The 20000-nt window shown below is 37.6% G+C and overlaps 3 protein-coding genes across 4 annotated transcripts in view; 1 reads left to right on the top strand and 2 right to left on the bottom strand.

Annotated features, from left to right (window-relative positions):
- The window catches only part of LOC138052947 (cytochrome b-245 heavy chain-like), a 22454-nt gene extending 8454 nt beyond the window's left edge, over window positions 1–14000 (bottom strand). The window contains exons 1-12 of one of the 2 annotated variants that reach the window (XM_068899553.1): window positions 13864–14000; window positions 12986–13077; window positions 11351–11446; window positions 10067–10177; window positions 8421–8508; window positions 4863–4999; window positions 3926–3953; window positions 3764–3836; window positions 1944–2024; window positions 1721–1850; window positions 524–616; window positions 331–402 (exon numbers count right to left, since the gene is read on the bottom strand). In XM_068899553.1, the coding sequence (XP_068755654.1) occupies window positions 331–402; window positions 524–616; window positions 1721–1850; window positions 1944–2024; window positions 3764–3836; window positions 3926–3953; window positions 4863–4999; window positions 8421–8508; window positions 10067–10177; window positions 11351–11446; window positions 12986–13042 (966 nt within the window). In that variant the 5' untranslated portion in view covers window positions 13043–13077; window positions 13864–14000. Of the gene's footprint in view, window positions 1–330; window positions 403–523; window positions 617–1720; window positions 1851–1943; window positions 2025–3763; window positions 3837–3925; window positions 3954–4862; window positions 5000–8420; window positions 8509–10066; window positions 10178–11350; window positions 11447–12985; window positions 13078–13845 lie in introns of both variants that reach the window. The other variant, XM_068899552.1, reaches the window with a different exon arrangement.
- A 266-nt stretch (window positions 14001–14266) lies between these two features.
- On the top strand, window positions 14267–19323 carry LOC138052946 (DEAD-box ATP-dependent RNA helicase CshC-like). Its single transcript, XM_068899551.1, has 4 exons — window positions 14267–15136; window positions 16101–16370; window positions 17023–17231; window positions 17957–19323. Exons 1-4 carry the CDS (start codon window positions 14306–14308, stop codon window positions 18393–18395), a joined length of 1749 nt encoding a protein of 582 aa, XP_068755652.1. The 5' UTR covers window positions 14267–14305; the 3' UTR covers window positions 18396–19323.
- LOC138052951 (sorting nexin-12-like) overlaps window positions 18654–20000 on the bottom strand; it is a 15096-nt gene continuing 13749 nt past the window's right edge. Inside the window, exon 5 of the mRNA XM_068899556.1 lies at window positions 18654–20000. This exon is cut by the window's right edge and continues 863 nt beyond it. The gene's annotated coding sequence lies outside the window, so the exon portion shown is untranslated.

Here is a 20000-nt window from a genome sequence, read left to right as displayed (position 1 = left end):
TCAGATTCCATGTTCACAAACATGAATTTTCTCAAGTAGAGCGCTGATATTGCATGTATTAAAGTGTGAACTTAAGTTTTTCCTTGAAAATGATGATCAAACTGGAAAATGAGAACAAAAACGCATGGTTGTTAAGCATTATTTGTTCCCTTTGATGACTGTAACCTGGTTATAATAAACCCAAGCATCGTCCAAAAGGGACAGAGGCAGATGCTAGGGACTCCCTGCTGCTACAGGCATGTCTCTAGGTAATTCATTCTTAGACACACATCTGAAACTTTAATTTATTCAATACAGCCAGCATGAGATGGGGGACATTCAAATCCCTACCTGGCCGGCCTCACACCTAAAGCCTTGTTTTTTCATTTGAATCTCCATCACCTTTGAAGGATGTTTAATGACCTTGCAAAAAATACAAGACAGTATGGTCCAAAGACAACAATGGCACAAGAATCTCACAAAGTTGAAAACAATAACATTTATCATAATATTTATAGCAAAGAACAGAATTTAAATTACTCACTTTGAGAATCTTGACTTCTTGAAATGATCTGTAGATTCTTAGAAGGCGCTCCAATAAATACAGAATAAGTGGTGCTACGACAAATTTCCATGTCTGGAGAAAAACCAGTGCAATAAACCACTTTACAGTTCTTTGCTGAGTGACCTAGCCAGCCTATGAATGGCTGCAAGGCTGCTGGTGACCTTGTATTCATTTGATACAGACCCCACTGCTTTTATCAAGTAAATTGTGTTGTAAGTTGTAACTCTAATTCGTATAATATGACAGTTAATTTTTCATTTCAGTTAATTATTTTTAACTACAGTAGGTAATTCTTTTTTAACTCTAGTAGCTTTTTATATCAACTGTCCAGAAAAGGGATTTTCCTTTTGCTTTTGGAGTGTAGTTAAAAAACTACACTTGAACTAGTGGTTGCCTGCCTTTGGGCGACCAAGTGAGTGAGTGAGTGATTTAAAAAACAGGGGCTTGGTTTTTTTAGGGGGTCTAAAAAGAAGGAGCCATTTTTTTTTTATCTGTTCTACTTGTCCAACGTACCCCTCCCTGATCTTCCCCTTTGCCTCTATCCTACCCCACCCTTTCTTCACAGGTTACCTTCCAAGTAAGGGGAATAATACCCCAAGTATATCCATCCCCTCCACAACACTTCTCACAGACATTTCATACTTCTCAAGACTTTCCTATTTACTCAGTCTCATACACCTCCTGGAATGCTAACTATTTCAAATAAGCCAGTGCATAACCCTAAAATTTGTTGGTTTTTGATAGCACCGGAGAGAAAAATTTTATCCAGTTCTTGAAAATTAACTGCAACATATACATTAACATTAATTTTAAAAGCACAAAGGTTTTTGTCAAAACAAGGTCACCAGCAGCCTTACTTAATCTATTCTTAAGCCAGGTAACTTAGCAACACCTGTAAAAATAATCTATGGCAAACTATGAGAGATTCATTGAATGAAATAATGTTATTACATTATTTTGCAATTAGTGTTAATGTCTCAAGCACATACAGTAACTGTTCCTTTTGTGTGAAGAGTTTTCCAAAGTCTCTTTTTTGTTAATATAAAGAACATGAAAGAACTACAGGTCTTCTCAGATCACCACTTGCTGGTATTCCCTTAATAAACCACAGGTCCCAGTAACTTCACACAGTTGCAATGTAAGCTTCATGTATCAGTTTGTATGTAGTGCACTTACCAATGCTCCAGGAGCAGTGAATTGTGGTCTGATTAAGTAACAAGGATGTGCGTGATTTTCCCACAGCTTTACATCCATGCAAATTTCCGGGTCATGTTCATCCACGTTGGTTTGGTAACGTAATAGGCCCCTGAAAAAAATAATTCATTTAAACTCAAAAGAATATCAAGGCACAATGGAATAACAAAACAGCTTTAAATTAATATCATTCTGGAGAACTCACCCAGTTCCATGAATCACAAGGCAGGCAAAGAACACAACAAACAAATGGTGTGTGAACCAAAAAATCTCGAAGTACGATCTCCTGGAATTAAAAAAGAATCAGATTTTGCTTCAAAGGATTAAAAGAGCCATAATTCTTTCAACCCAAACAAACCATTCAAACTACTACAAAAACTGACACAAACCGACCACATACAGCAACATTCTTGTTTTGTTGAACTGAACACTTGAATGGATATTTGTCTTGAAAGGAGTGCCGTGTTAAATTAAGCAGACAGGCCAGGAGTTTACAATCAACTCACTTGACTGTTTAATTCATTTGATAAAATGCTTTACATTACACTATCTACCTGATTCAGAATGGCTTATAATCTCTTTCTTATGATGTCAACGTCATTTAGCCTTGCTCTCTTAGACTAATAAACATGATTCATTACAATATTATCTAGAATATTCCCTCCTTACACTTTATACCTCCCTCCAGTGACTTTCCCTACTACAAATTACCGAGTAATAAGAAAATGGTTTATTCCAGAAAAAATCCACACCCCCCCCCCCCGACGGATGGGGTCGTTTTTTAACCCCCCCCCTCACCTGGATTTCCTGAAGCCCAAGACCCCCCCTCCTGTCTGGATTTCCAAGACAAAAGACCCCCCCTCCTGCCTGGATTTCCGGGAAAAAATATTAGGCTTAAATTTAATTTATTTTTAATAGAAAATTTGCACAATCACGTATAGAAGATGTTCTTTTTTAATTTCTAAAGCTTTTGCTAAATTATATAAAAATTCTGTTGTGTGGAACTAAGAAAAGGAAGGAGCAAAAATGCTAAAACATGAACAAGTGTTTATACACTCTTAGCTCGTAAAAATCAATTGCCCTTGTTCTTTCTTTGTTCTTTGCGCTTTCTTTGTTCCTTCTTTGTTATCATTACACGAAACAACGGTGGCGTGCTGGGTCTGGGTACGAGTAAAAATGTGTCAGGCGTTTCAAACTCTTCGTTGCAATATTGTTGCGATGGCTCTTTCTTTAGTATCATGTTCGTGTTTTCTGCAATAAAAGGACCTGCGAAGGAACTTAGATTATCATTTATGTCAGGTGAAAAGTATGTGAACAAAATATTTCTACTATTGTCAGGGTCTGAGAGTGCTAAACTGTCACCGAACTAAACGTTCGAATCGCGTGAACTATCGGTTCAGATGACCCCTGCAGAAGACTTTTTCGAGTTCAACCCCCCCTCCCGCCTGGATTTCCAGGGTCCTTGACCCCCCCTCCCACGAGAATTTCCAGAAACCCATCCGTCGGGAGGTGTGTATTTTTTCTGGAACAACCCAATCAGAGAAAGTCGACCATTCGCATGTACTTTTATTTTCTCTCGTTGGTTTTAGTTTCTTTAAAAAATTAATATACTTGTCTAGAAACTTTGATTATGTATAGGTCTGAGTCACAAATAACACTATACCTGCCAAGTGTCACGCTAAGGTGTTATTGTCATGCCTGCGGATCGAAACCTTCGATGTCACGCCTACTCCCGCCTGCAGTGTTCCAATTTCTCATGCCTGGTGGAAAAGTTAGAGCCATTACAGCATTGACTGACACATTTTGAAAAAAATTGTTAAAATCGAAAACATTGAAGTTTTGATCCGCAGGCATGACAATCACACCTTAGGCGTGTCACTTGGCAGGTATAGTGTTCTTTGTGACTCAGACCTATACATAATCATAGTTTCTGAGAGAGGCTTATAAGGAGGTAGTAATATTATGAACATTCTATCAACTGTCGCCAAATGCTCTTTTGTAGTCACATAATGTTGTTACAGGTACCTTATGAGTTCAGTTGCTGATGAAACCATTAGAATTAGAGCCAAAGTCATGATCAAACCGGACACTCCAGCAACTGGAAAAAAGGAAACATGTAAAACCCGAATTCCAAAAGAGGAACTTTTTCATAGTTGGCTGGTAACATAATGATATGACAGAGCTCACCTGTCTTGAAGAGTAATGTTACAGGATCCTAAAAATAAAATGTGACACTTGTTTATTTATTTATTTATTTATTATTTATCCATTTGCCTTAGATACATATTACAATGAAACGGACCAAGGAACACATTAAATTTAAGGGCTTGAGGAAGGCTCAGGAAGCCATGGAGGCTTATAAGGAGAACTCCCTCTTATTAATCACAGCAAAGTTTAACTAAAAATGGGAAAATAGGGACAAAGAAAATACAAGATGGTTAAAAAAAAAATTTTAGAAAAAATTTACGGAGCAATATCATGAAACTAACAGGATGTACGGATAGTGTTGCTCATAATATTATTTCACCAAGTCTGACTTTTTTTTTGTTTGATTTTTTTTCCAACTTTATTGGAACTTGGGACTTTTATTGGAACTCGCGGATTCAGCAGGGGAGAGCATGAATGTACAGGTGGATCGAAGACCCAATTGCAAGGCACTAGAAAACAACAACAACTGTTACAATAATTTCTTCAATAACGAAACCGTTATTACATGTATATTACAGCTAAACCGGCAGTTTATTTATCACGGCCCTCCTACATGTATCTATAACAACTTGCTATAGTCAGGCCAGTTGGCCATCGAAAAGAAACCCCAAAGGGTTCCACTGGGATTAAACCAGAAACAACCCAGCAGCTAGTCCAAACAGTACTAACTAAACCCAGGAACCACAGATTACAACTCCAGTGCCCCAACTATGCAATCATGCCTTCCACCTGACCTGATAATTTGCCTTAATTGAGGAGAAGGATTATAATTTTATTCCATCCACACTAAACTCTCCTAATTATAATTATAATTATAATTATAATTATTAACTTTGATTTCAACATTGCCACCCACTCCCCTCCTTTGGAGATCCTCTATTATTGATCCACAAAGTCTATTATTCGCAAATCTTACCAATCCAGGTTTTCGCACAGGATTGAGCCATGGATCATCAAGCTGGCTCAGTCGTTGTTCCAGCCTTGACACATCATCTTGTGAAAAGCTCTCTGTTAGATTCGTCAAGTTAAAACAATGTCCACAAACATGAACAACTAAAACAAAACGAAAATAATTACTTGCAATAATTGCTACTAATGCTTCATTAAGTTATATATATATATATATATATAATAATATATTATGAAATTTCATATAACTGAGCTGTTGGGGGCTGGAGAATCTGCCAGCCAGCGAACCATACGAGCTAGCGAGCCATGCAAATTTCGCATTTAAGTCTAAGCACCTGTTTCAAATAGCGCTGATCACTAAACACAGCTATAAGTCTATAGTGAGCAGCCATTTTAAAATGGTTAGCTGTCAATGACTGTGTGACTCGCAAGTTGACTCGAATTTCTCCCCATGTTGGTTTACATGACTCGCAGTCATGGCTCACATAACTCACAGTCATGACTTGCGAAACCCTTGACTGTACAATTACCGGTACTTGCTCTACTTGGTCCCATGGATTTTGGGAAACAAGGGAAGAGTGCTAATTTGAGCTGGGGAACAGGAGAACAAAGCCAAACTATCTTTGGGAACAAGGGAACATAAAGCATAAGCCACTTTTAGGTATCAAAAAGCTGAGAGCAAGTTTGGAAGTATGTAACTTCAGGAAAAAGGGAACACATTCAATCAAACTTTTAATTAACAGGAAACAAGGGTACAAGAAACTCCCCCCCCTTCTTCCCCCTGGGAGGACCTTGTCCAAATTTTGCAACTTCAAGTTCTGTCATGTAAGAGGAGGATGAAATAAGTTTAAAATGTAGGAAATTTTTATTATTTTATCATTTGCACTGTGGAATGCATATAAAATGGACTTCAGTAGTTTCAAATGCAAGCAAGCTTGCAAAAAAAACTTGAACTCTAGAATAGGAGGCATGCTAGACAGACACCTCATTTGTGAAAAACTATCCATTTCAAAACATATGTTGTCTTTAAGAAGTCTATTAAAGAGCCCTCTCAGATAAAAGCCCCGGGCAAAAAGGTTCAGTCTGTACAATGCTAACTTCTAATCTACATAATGTGAAAACAGATGTGTAAAAAAATCCATGGCTTTTTTCAAGGATTTTTTTACAACAAGAGGCCATATTCGACCTATCCAGTCTGGCTGATTCCTAAGTTTTATTTAAGAAATGCTAGGATGAAGTTAAATCACCTTTGCTGGTGTTTTTTTCTTGTAAAAGGCTGGTTTTAAGTAAATATATTTAAGTAGGAACTTCAAACTGCAAGTCAGCAAAGCCCTGATGAAACAAGTTCGTACATGTAAATATTACAGAAATTACAGGAAAAAGAACTTGCAATGACTTGAAGGTAATAGTTCATAATAAATATGTATTCAAATTTTATTTTGTCAGCCTCACAAATGTTTGTAAACGTTGGAATGTTGACACCCCTAAAGAAAAAGCAAGTCACTTTTGTGAGCAAATGTATATTATAGGTAGAAAACTTACTAATGCATTTATCCTGGAAATGTATATGGGGCAATGGTTGAATCCCAGATCATCACTCCTGACTGTACTTTTGGCATAAAGCACAAATAAATCAAAATACTTTTTTTTAACTTTCTGCATCTCTTCATATCTTCTTCAATGCCTCTTCGATTTAAATTAAACATAGCGATGTATTTAGGATGATACTGGTGTATTTTTCCGAATTTTATAAAAGAAAACGCTTTCAGCTTCTGGACACGGCGGTCGAATAAATTTTTATTGTTGTGTTAACAAACATCTCATAACAAGACCAGATTAATATAAGTTTCTTTATTAATTTTATTGGGGCGGCGTTGAATAATTTTGTACACCTAAATGTTTCTGAACATCGCAAATGTATACTGTACGTAAACTTATGTACTGCTTGTAGATGATCCATGCGATGATCCACGCGATGGTACTCTAACTAGTTAAAAGAAACACAAATATTATCATAATACAGATTCCGGTATGGCGTCTTTAAACTTTACCTCTCAGAACATGATAATGTTCGTTCTTGTACTTCTTGCGTAGATCAACATTATTTTTCTTAGTTGCAGTAGTACACACTTTTGCATGCATGGTTATAGGTTTCCGTAATACTTCTGACATTTGTCACTTTCGAAACTAATTCATCACTTTCGCATTTTGTGCTCACAGATAATCTCAACTCATGATCACTAGTGACATACTTTGAATGCAACTTGGCAATATTTTCGATTCACTGACCGATTCGTTCCTGTACCGCTCAATACTTTTTTGTAGCGTGCATTCACTTCAAACAGTGCTTTCTCTGTCCATAAATTAATCACTGCAATTTTGCAGCCCTTCCCGTATTTACATGTAGTGATAAACATCACTTTCTTAGAGCCGACGTTTCTTTTGGTCAGCAGGCTTTGCCGATTTGTGGTGGAAACGCGAAAAAAATGGTCGAAAACTCAAATCTGGCTGCTGTGCCTGCGGCCAGAGTAAAAAATGGACTGAGATTGAGAGATAATAAATCAATAAACTACATGTAGGAGTTTCAGTGTGAAAGTGAGTGCTGGCGTGGAAACTGAGAGCAGTGACTGGTATTTTTTTTTAAACAGCTGCAAGTTTTTGAAGCAAGAGGGTACAAGAAATGTGCGTGAAAGTATTAAAAGAGCGAAGAAACGTGTGGATATCTTTAGCCTGTTTGGCAGGCCTTGCTATAAGCAAAGGGATAACTTCAAAACAATGGCATTTCAGTTCATTTTTTGAATTTAAACTTCTGTTCTTCTGAAATTTCTGGCCCCTTTTCAGCAAAAGAGTTACCTTTTGAGAAATGCTGAGCGTAGTTAAGCAAACAACAATTAAAGTTTATTGGCATGCTTGAGAATGGACTGCAAGCAGTCTCCTATTTTTCTTTGAAATCATAGAGCGCACGATTGTGTGACACGCCTCGTTTTTATACCACTAATTTGCATAAAATAATAATTTCACCCGTCGTGTGTGGCTCTGAGGAAAGAAGGATGACAGCTCATAGTCTAGGTAGAGAACTGATTTTCTCTTTGCTCAATGGACGAAGACAGTGAAAAACAACTTGACTTGGTGGTCAAATGTAAGAGGTTCAAAGACTGAACATGTACGGTACAGGTGAATGATGATCAATGATAACCCACTGGAAAAGTACTCGACTCGAAGGCTGTGAGGTTGTATGATTCCCTTCCACGTGCATGTGACATCATCATGGGTAACAATACCCTGGATTATGGACATGATAACACCACAATTGACTGCGCATGCTTCCAATCTTACATTCCACAAATTTTGATTTTTTTCGCTAATATCAAGAATAGGCTGCTGCCTCGCTATTGGCTCGTCAGCAATTATTATTTAATTGATTTCTTCATGTAATAACACTTTTGAACCATTACACCACTGACGCCTCAAACACCCTAGGATTCCCCAAGTTCACATTCAAGTAAAATCTCCTGGCATTAGATAGAGTAAAATCTCTTTTTAAGTCTCACTACATTATACGCACTAGTGAAGAAGCAAATTGTATAAGCAGAGTACTTGTGAAAAGTGATGTTCTTGTCCAGCAGTCGCACAAAACGTCCACACCAACTATACTAAAAAGAAAAAATGAAATGAATATATAAATAATTTTATCATGTTCAACAAAATTTATTTAATTAAACAAAGGTTATCAATAATTTGTACATTAACTACCTTAGAATCTCATGATCATTGAAACTCCTTCATGAAGGATCAAATGGTCTTTGAAGACCCAAGATTAACTTTTGTAAGGATTCAACTTAATGCAATGATCGCTGTGGTAATGGTGTAATATACCTTCAGAAAGATATAATGCTATTAGTTACAGGGTAATTTTATATACAAGACAGGTATGAAGAACTGTTTCACGGTGTGTCTCCTTAATTGACTGACTATAGAGGTGATTAATCAGCAATTAACTAAAAAATTACTCAGCAATGACATGATGAAATGGATAGAAAAATTTGTGTGAAGGATCCCATTCACGATAAAAGAGAACGTCAAGAGAAAGTTGGATGAATTAATATTTTTGTTAAGAAATGGAGTCATAGACTGAAGCGGTAACCAACTGGGTAGGTTGGGCAGTTATAACCAGCTGGGTGGTAACCACCTGGGGTGGGTAACCAACTGTGTGGGCGGTCGTAACCAACTGCATGGCTTTACCCATACCTGATGAAAATGTCAGAATCGGTGTCAGTATGAGACACGCCAATCTGACAATTCTCAAAGCCCATTTTGATGGTTGAAGAAGTGCTTCATGCAACCATAGAAATGGTTACACAGTGTTCAGGGAAGCGGAGATAAAGTGGGGATTTCACACGATACTTCTGGCAGGGTAGAACAGATTATAATTATGTGAAAACCTTTTGTTACTCACTACAGCCTCAACATTATCTGGATATACCAGACTCATGTTTAAGCTGTCTTCCAGCACCTGGGAAGTATTAATAATGCACCTTAGAGATGTACTTGATGGGTATGATCGTGCATTAATTTTTTTATGAGAAGGAACTTGAGAAGCTTGTAAGAAAAGAGGCTTTTTTCTCTATTAGATCAGTTCAACACAGTTGGTTGACACTCAAGCAAGGTAAAGGTGGTTCAAGTTACCAAGACTGACAACCTTCGGACATAAAGTAATCACATTTAACCATCTGCAACCCGACAAGGAGGCAAATGCAGTGGTCCCAAATGCTTCTAAAGCCACGTACTGCAGAATGCCAGCGTACCAAGCTCTCTCTTAGGACAAGAATGTGGAATTCAAATCAGATCTGACAGCTGCACTTTGTTTCAGATTACTATGCTACTGTCGTGCTTTTTGCACCCTTTCCCTTTAACTCCTGGTGGCTAGGTCAGTGGGACAACATTATTTCTCTCAGAGCCTAGCTAATCAGGAGTTCTTGTAGCTCAATGCAAATTGGTTGGACCATCAGACTGGTGTAACAGGGTGTGTAAATCCCATTTCATGCTTCCCCTTCAGGTGACCATTAGCAACTTACATACATTAACAAGGATATTTCAAAATGTTTTGGGAAATATATTTACAAATCCTCTACTGATTACAATTTGTATAGGGTATTTACAACATCCTCAGTCACAAGGTCCTTGAGAATAAGAACTCAAGTAATTACTTACATTAAGACTACTTCTGATGAAAGAGATGATATTACGACACATGGAGAGTAGCACCAACACACAATTAAAGTTTAACACCATGGCAGCACCACGAGCAACAGGTAAACCACCCTAAAAAGGTACAATTATTATTTTTACTAATATAATTTTAAATCTTTTCAGATCATTCACAGGATTTGCCAATATTATATTTAGCTGCTCATTTATTCTACCATATAGCCTACAAAATTAATGTTTAAAAAATTTTTGTTGATTGATTCAAAGATCTAGCGATCAAATAAATATAATAAAAAATATCATCATGCACTAACTTCGTTTTTTTTAGCTATACTGTAAGTTTAAGCTAATTTTTTCCACCTTCATGTATATGCCATAATAATAACAAGTACTTTTAAAAATGCGCCTATATCGCTTAATTAAAGAAAACCGGAGGGGCCTTTGCACAAGAAAACAAAGGGCCCTGGAGAAATAGGAAATTATATTTTTTTCATTGGTTAGCTTGCAAAAAATAAAATCTTGAAGTGGAAGTAAAACTGGTCGATGTGGCATGATGTGGTAAAATGATCAAAGTGTTTTTGTTCAAAACTATGACATTACTTGTTGCTTCTTTCTGGTCAATACGAAGGGAGACGTTCTCCATGTCCAGGCCCCTTAGAGCTTCACATAGAGACTCTTCAAATGTACTGCTTCTGAGCACCGCCATGTTTTGTGAGTACTGTTGAAAACTCATATATTAACTCTGGAACTCTAATTTTCTTCTATGTTGACCTCGTAACATACGTTAACATGTTACATGCAAATAAGTACGTTCTTCCTTCCTTTGCTTTTTGCTTTTTGTAATTTTTTTTTCCTTTTTACCTGCTATCTAGAACCTAAATTAGCTAGGGAGCTAACAAGATAACCAAATGGTTCATTTAGCTTCCTTGCTTGCACATCATTTTCACTAATAATTAATTAAATTTTACATATTTCCTTTACAAGATTGTAAGCATCAACCAGGTACACCAAAAAAAGGATAATAAAGATGATGATGATTATTATTATTAATTATTATCATGGAAGTCCTAAAATCTGGTACTGCAAATCCAATATCTCCAGAACCCTTCGTTTTCTCGTGCAAAGGCCCCACCAGCTAAGAGAAACGATGAGATCTGGCAACAAAAATGTATAATATTGCATAATTGCATTGAACACTTAGGCCCCTTAACAACCTACATGTGCTCTGTTTTCACACCACATAAAACTATAACACTAAACTGTGCACTGTCTTACAAATTTCTGTACCTTGATTATTACTCCCAAGTAAGCGTATTTCTTTGATGTTCTATAATTCATGTAGGTGGTGAAAAACAGGATGACATTTATTGTCATCCATATGACCTGAAGACATAAAGACCAGAAAATGACAAAATTACTACTTAACCAGCCAGAATAAAAATCAAACTTTGATCCCTGAGGGAAAATAAGATAGAAAGTAAGGGAGAAAATAAATTAGGGAGGACACATACAAGACTGCTAAATTTGTAAAACGAATTAACCCATTGATTCCCAGGAGTAAGACTTTTACAGATTTTACTCTGTCTAATGCCAGACGATTTTACTCGTCAAGTGGGGCATCCTGGGAGCCTGAGCAGTGAAAGGGTTAAAGATGGCAAAACTATTCTGGGGGTGGGGGTAGGGGGAGAGGGACAGGGGGAGAGGGACAGGGGGTGAGGGATGAGGGGTAGGGAGTGAAGGATACCATAACTGAAACAACCCAAACCCTTACAAAAATGCTAAACTTAGGCCTAAACATTATCTTAAAGCATAGTGTTCAGGCCTCAGGTTATCATTTTTGTAAAGGTTTGGAGTACCCTTTACAGCCCCCACACCCTACCCCTCCCTCAAAATATTTAGTCATGCCAGCTAAAGATATCCAAATGTAGGAAACCGAAATATGTTAATGAGAGTGTCATTAAGTTTTTAAACTTCTGCTGCATAGGTATCAGATATGCTTCAACGAATTTCTCCTGTGTAGCAAAGTGACACACTTAATTTATCTAAGTTTTCATTTTACTTAAAAAATTCCATGGTTAATAAGTTAGTTCCCATCACATGGTATATAACTTCAATATTATAAACAGAATACATACTTGAAAATGCTTTTATACTTTAGAAATAATGATGAAAATTGATATTTTATCTGCTTATTAATCATTGGACGGTATGCAAATTTAGTTATATACACTTATATGCTAATAACAGGTCCCGTACACATGAATGATTCTGAATGTAATATATTGGACTCTGAAGAAAGAAAGAACTAACCAACTTACTTCCTTGAAAAAAATGGCATTAATGGACCATATATAGTAAACTCTGGTTTCACTCAAGCAGGGCAAACATAAACATAATAATTTTTATTTGTTGCTAATTATTGTCCTTTTGTCTTACAAAATGCTTTGATGATCAATTCACTGCAGATTTTGTGTTATTTTGCTGGTCAATGATTTTATTGGTAGTGAAAAACAGCATTAATGCTGTCATATTTTATGTTTTAATTTGCCACTTGAGACAGTCACCAAATTTGACTAGCTAAAAATGACAGCTTTTGCTGTCCTGACTGTCACTTCGACGCCATTTTTTTTGGAGTTACATAATTTGTGTGTAATTTAACAAAAAAATGACAATTGTCTTGAGCAGGTTATAATTTCAAAGTTACAAGATTTCATTTCCAAAATCAACCTTTCAAGCGTGACTTCGTACCGCAAAGTGATCAGGAGAATGACCCATAAATTTAGCATGCATTTAAAAGGAAACTATGCAGATAAGCTAGTCATGCCTCTGATAAAACATTAAACAAACAGACAGGGAAAAGTCAGCACTTGACCACATATTTAGGTAGACTTCACAGTTACAGACTTCAACTGAAAGGCTTACCACAAAGAGATATCTGGGAAGGTCGTTCCGCGAGAAACGCAACAAGAAACCAGCCATTATTTTTGAGTAGTCTCCGGCTTAGATCGATCGTCCTGGATAAAGAGATAGTGTATCAAACAGAGCACAACAGAGGACAAATCACTGTGTTTAAGCATTTGGGTTACATGGTATATAAGGGGCAGTACTTATCGCAAATTGTGTGGCAAAGAGTTCTCGCGTGACCCTGGTTTTGATTTTCCAAGTTGATCAGAACTAGTACTTGACTTACATATTTGAAACAAATTTTCTGCGAAAGCGGTTTCTTGTCAATCAATTTACGCGATTCCCTGCTAGCAGAGGCTCTTTTCCTGGTGTTCCCGTCAGCGAACACCAGGTAAAGAGCCTCTGCTAGCAGGGAATTTACGCGAACGTATTTTAAAAATAAACTCCCAAAAAATAAGCTTACTTCTGCGCTTGGCTGTCTTCTTGTCGGCATGTACTAAAACCAGGAACACCGGAACACTCCGTAACCCCCTGGACGTACCCCAAAACCCTCAATTTGGCTAACCCTAGGCCTAAAAAACCCACTTAAGGCCTAGCTAGGCCTAGGGTTAGCCAAATTGAGGGATTTGGGTTACTTACAGGGTGCTCCGGAGTGTTCCGGTGTTCCTGGTGTTAGTGCATGCCCTTCTTGTCTGAAATGCTCTTGACACAAGGTGGGAAATGAACCGTGACTCACGTTGATTCCTTGCTAATTTTTTTTTTTCTTAAATTCTGTTTTCTTTCTTTGCTTTCCTTTTCTTTCAAGTGATACAGAACTTAAAATAATTAAATTGAGCAAGCTCCAGAAGCCACAACGTGAAAGTTCCCCATATACTTACCAGACGCAAAGTCATTACTTTTCTATCTTTCGGCGACTGTGATCAAGGGTACACGTCACATTGGTACACTTTTCGTACGTTTTCCTTTCCAAAAAGGAATGCCCTCTCAAAACATGCTAGCGAACTAACGACACTGTCGACCAACCGGTGGTACAATCGTTGTTTGGAAGCGCTCTCCCATGCAGCTCCTGTGAACCGTGACAATGGTGGCCTACCATCAATCGCCCCAATGGTGAGGGGATGGGATATCCTCTCAACACCACTACCACCTGCTACCACCACCACCACCACCACCATCACCCCAACAGGAAAATAAAATTGTTCGTGTTCCAAGGCGGGAAAACGAAAACTGGGAGCCTGGAGCAGGCTTGAGCAGGCTATTTTGTAAGTACTCCCCAGTACACTCTCGGGAAAGGAAAGAACGCCTGGTGAAAATGTACATTGTGAGTTCTTGCTGGGAATGATGATACGGCGGTATTCCGTTCCTCGGCTAGTTTCTAGAGATCTAATGGTAAGCCTGGTAAACAGCGTTCGAAGGTTTCCTTCCAAAGAAGTCCACGATTGGAGTGACGACAAAGGAATTACAGGGAGAAAGAGAAGATCTAAAAAGAAATCAAAACGCATTATTCAGGACCCTGATGAAGAATTCATGCAAATGTGGAGTACCACGGAAGGATATATTCAAGATCAGATTGAACAGGCTACAACTGGAGTGAAAAAGTCCAGACGACAATATATGAAACTTTGGGGCCACAATGTAAGCACACTTCCATTAGCTAGCGAGCTGACAATGGAAGAAAGAAGAGAGTTATTGGATGACGATATGTCTGTCGAGTTTAAGATCCCAAAGGCAGGAGACTTTGTAAGTTTATTTCCAGTATATAAATCTCTCAATGTCGATGAAAATGAGGACAATATGGAAAGCAACGAAGAAATGGCCGAGGATGGAAGTCGAAAAACATCAGAATCGGATGAAATGGATGATTCAAACATATCGTCATTCCAAGACTTGAAAGTTCATTCAAAACTCGTGGTTAAGCTAACACAACGTGGAATTGAAACACCGACACCAATACAAAAGATAGCGATACCAATGATCCAGAAAAACAAAAGTATCTTGATTCACTCCGAGACGGGATCTGGTAAAACATTGGTTTTCTTGCTGCCAGCCATCCAGGATCCCGGCAAAGGTTTTGGTACAGTAATTGTTGTACCCACCAGAGAACTGGCAAGTCAAATGCTGTTTGAGGCACATCGGCTTTTGGGGAACAAAAATGCTGTGGAATCATTTGTAAGTTTCATAATTTGTTACGTTGTGACTTGCTGGTGCAACATGTTCATTGACAACACAAGAACCCAATCATCATAAGAGTGATATTCATTAATCTTAGAGATGTCTAGATATATCACAGACTGAATAGCAGTAAAAATGCCCATATTCCCACTGGTTGTGGTTGCACTACAGGGTTAAATTTGTGATTAGGCATGCTAGCTAATCACGCTTTCGCTTACGTTTGTGTGTGACCCCCCAAAAAGTTGATTTTAGAAGCGGCAAACCTCAAAGAGCTAATGCATGATCTACATGTAAAGTGTGTGAAAAAGTAGGCTTTATCTTCATCTCGTGCCTAGCGCTTGTAAGCATTTGCCTTTTTGTTTGTTTTATTTTTTTACTGAATGAACATTTATGTACATGACAATTACACTATAGGCTTCCTGAAATCAGAGGTGTTATGTACTAAGCATTAGTTTGTTTTTAAACTGATTAAGTGCCTTATTGGTTTGATGAAAACAAGGAAGGAATAATTCTGTATAATTATACATCTGCTACCATGCATATATACCCACCATGGGAGCAGTCTCCATCTAGGAGCTTGCTGCCTGAGTGGTGGAAGCTCCTGGATTTCTCAGGCACCCAACCTCCATTTTGTGGGAGGCGCGGTGGCCTCATGTTTAGTGTGCTCGACTCTGGATCGAGTGGTCCGGGCCAGCCTGATGGGCCTGATGGGCCTGATGGGCCTTTTGGCTCGTAAGCAGTGACTTTACCTTATACAACAAAAAGGGAATTGCAAACTGGAGCCACTTTGAGTTTCCGTGGTAGGTAAAGCAGTTTTTACTGTTTAATGCCGGCTAATTTAAGACATTGAGAGTACCTGCGCATCATTTTTTTCAGCAATGTATGGCCAAATCCCCAGTATATCTCTTGCATATCACTTATTACAATGCCATCATATCACAATAATACTGGTATTTACTAGGTGAGTGGTGTGGACTTGGCAAAGCAAGAAGCAAGACTTGAAGATAGTGACAACAGACCATTGATTGTCATTGGCACTCCAAAAAGACTTCTAGAAATTGTTGAAAAGGATCCTTTACTTGTACATCGAACAAAGAGAATCATAATGGATGAAGTTGACAAGGTTCTTCTTCCTCTTAAAAAAAGATCGTCAAGAAAGAAAGTTGTTTTGCGGGAAAATCACCCCAGACCTGCCAGGCTCTTAGTGGAAAAGATCAGAGAGCACTCAAGGGTTTGTACTTTTGATAACCCAGCCTTTGATTTTAATACCCTAGGCAAACGTCAAAAAATGTGTGAAAAAGATGTCATATTGTGATTGGTTTATTTCAGACCAAACGCATTATTGCTCAAATTACAATCCGTCAATAGCAACGCTTGCAAGAACGTTTTATCAGAGTTTATGAGGAAAATAAACGTTTGAATTTTGTTATCATCAATGTTAATTTAACTCAAAAAACACAAACTTCAGCGAATAATGAGGAGATTTCAGATCGTAATCTTGAGATCAGGAGATTCGCTCCAAAATCTGGAGTCTCCCGGATTATCCGGGAGAGTTTACAGAACTGACCTGGGTCCATAGTAATTGGCTAGGGCCATTGAGGGTTCCCTGCCACATTATTATTATTATTATTATTATTATTATTATTATTATTATTATTATTATTATTATGTATGATCTGTTGGCGAAGCTAATAAAATAAATCCTTAAAAAATATTATAATAAACCTCTTGTATTGGTGTCTTTCAAATTTAGTGCAGATGTGCAATAAGAAATGAATGCTTTGCAACCTGGATTCAGCACTTTTCCTTGAAAGAGTATGCTTTTTAAATTTTTTTGACAGTTGTGATATTTTTTGTATCAAGATTTTCTTGTTTAATCTTAGGTTAGGCCAATTCAGCTAATAGCAGCTTCAGCAACTGTCAATGATGAGCTAGAGGAGGACTTGAGCGAACTTGGTTGGGGAGATCATGTAACAGTCATTCAGTCACCTTCATTTGTTGGAAAGCAACGTAACATTCCATCCTGTATTAAACACCAGTATGTTGTTTTTGACGACTCTTTTGGAAGAACCAAAGCCCAAATTCTTGCAAGGTATTTCGATGTTGACTCAAAAATGATAAATTTATAGCCCAGCCACATTCAATATTATTTTGTTGTCTGACACAGTGCAGAAGACCATTTTGGTAAAGCATGGGCAAGAACACGACTCGCACTCAAAAAAGACTAATAATAGACCGATTGCATAAATGGCGGCCAAAAATGTATTCTTTTGTTTGTGCTAATTAGACTCACTAGCCTCACTCTAGAACGACATTTCTATTGTATTTTGTCCACTGCATGCAAACAAGGCTAGTGAATCTAATTAGCACATAAACAAAAGAATACGTTTTTGGCGGCTATTTATGCAATCGGTCTATTTCCTTCTCTTTTCAAAGCTTGTTCACTTAGCCTTGTCATACTAAACAATATCCTAACAATTTAAATAACCAGGACCATTATTGTAGAACATTACTTGTTTAAGCATTGTTTCCAGTTTCTCTTGGGACTTACAATGAGTAAACAACGAGAATTGTCATGGTATTAATTTTTTGAAAGTGGCCTATGGAAATTCATGGTACAGTTGTTTAAAAAAAAGAGCCACATGTTCACTGTAAAGACAACTGCCAACAAAACGTTAATGAATGGATTTATTTAATAAAGTAACAATGAATCAGTGCTATCCTCTTGTTTTGAGTCTCCAACAAAATTAATGCTTGCAACTGCTGACATTTTCAACTTTACAAAACTCACTGATTACTCCTAATAATCTGTTCTAGAATTTTCCGAGAATCAAAGCAGAAGTCAGCACTGGTCTTCATTCACCGACTTCACTCTGTCAATAACTTTGTTTGGGAGTTGAGGGACCTAGGTTTAAATGCTGTAGCTCTTTACAAGAAAGTTGCAGACCAAGATCCTGAACAATTTAAGGAATTTCTTGAGCACTTTCGGACTGGAAAAATAGATATTGTGGTTGGAAATGAGGAAACTGTGAGGGGTTTGGACTTCAAGGAATTAGATCATGTTTATTTGATGGAAGTTCCCAAAGATATTGATGAGTATCTGCATCTTGCTGGAAGAGTTGGTCGCCAAGGGAGACCAGGAACTGCGACAACTATAATGTCCACAGGGGACCCAGGAGACGAACGCAGAATCAAACTGGAATACAAAAGACTTGAATTGCCATTTGAAGAAGTCATTTTGGATGAAGATTTTTAACGCAGTTCTTAATTTTCATACAATGTATTTGTGACAAAATGTTGATTTAACCCATTGACTCCTTGGTGTGAGACTTGATCGATTTTACTCTGTCTAACACATGACAGTTTTACTGGTCAACTGGGGGTACCCTAGGGGAACAATGGGGTAAAGCAAAATGAGTCATGTAATTCAGGATGGCTGCTAAAAGCCTTGTGTTCTTGCATGTAATTGTGACTATAATATTATTGTAACCAATAAACCGCAAAGTAACATGTATGCCAGTCTGATCAGTTTATTAAAAAGTACCGGTATCATTACTAAAATTATTGTTACATCACTTTATGAGAGTAAATTTGAAATGCCAAATACAGCCTAACATTCTGGTTTCACCTGATATATAACTAACACATTTTTCGATTGTTTCTTTATTTCGCTTTGCCTGAAAAGCTGCAACTAGGTCTTTACAAGGGAAGAGGAAACTGAGAAAGAAAGCCGCTTTTGCAGTTTAAGAGTGAGAAGGAATGCAAATTTAAAATGACTATTTTCAAAGAGATCTACATGTAATTTGTACCTCTTACATTGGGTAAAGGATGAGTATTATGTAAAACAAACACCAGAATATTTATTTATCGTTTCCAGGTTAACATAAGTCAAATAACTGAAGCACACCACTAGCTATGATTAAGTATGATTCCAAACATATCTAAGGACACTTCCATTTGACAGAACTGGCCAGCCAGACCTGGCATTACTCTACAATGCCTTGAAATTAACATGAAAAATGAAAATGTTCCTCCAACTTGTTGCATTTTCTTTGCAAACTGGATGGGTCTGGCTGGCCAGTTGTGACAAAAAGGATGCCCCAACTCCCCTAAGTATGACTAAGTTGTTCAATCCCTTGTTAAAAGCACAAGCACTAAAACATGTATCCCCTTTAGACTGCAAAACAGTTGTATTTTTTGCAAACGCAAGCAACGAAGTAAATATTCGAACGAAAGGTCTGGGGCGGGCATGTGAGGCTTGCGCACTTCACACGCGAGGATCACGCTTATGGCACTTCGCGCCTTCCGAAAAGGGAAGAAAACGACTGTTTTGCAGTCTATATACCCTTGGCATTTTTTATTTCTTCCATGTTGTCCAAGAATAAACTCTAGTGGGCTCAAAAAGTCAGTGTTATTTAGACACTATTTAAATTTTACCCACGTTTTCAGTTTGGTGAGGATCTGTATGAATTTACAAGGCTCACTTAATATGAATTGCCATTTGTAACAATTAATACTCTCTATGACATTCAGATCTCCCCTGCCAAATATTCATCATAACTTTCTTTTTCAGTAAGCTGTTGAAAGCTTTAAAATATGAAACTCTGATTAATTTAAACTAGGAAAGTTGAAAGATGTGGAATTGCTGTAACACATGACTCCTTAATTGCCACTTAAATTATTGGTACTTTCATAGGAAACCAATTGAAAGCATTTTGGCCTTGCAACTGAACAGCTAGAGAACATGGACTTAATACCAATCTGGTAAACAGAAATGCACATCACTAGAAAGCTGTTTTGTTGGGAACAACCACAAATAATAATATTATTTATGGTTAAAATTGTTGAGGATTCTAACTGG

Source organism: Montipora capricornis, chromosome 6, assembly GCF_036669925.1.
Source record: "Montipora capricornis isolate CH-2021 chromosome 6, ASM3666992v2, whole genome shotgun sequence".
Taxonomy (NCBI): domain Eukaryota; kingdom Metazoa; phylum Cnidaria; class Anthozoa; order Scleractinia; family Acroporidae; genus Montipora; species Montipora capricornis.
This window is presented reverse-complemented; position numbering and strand designations above follow the sequence as displayed.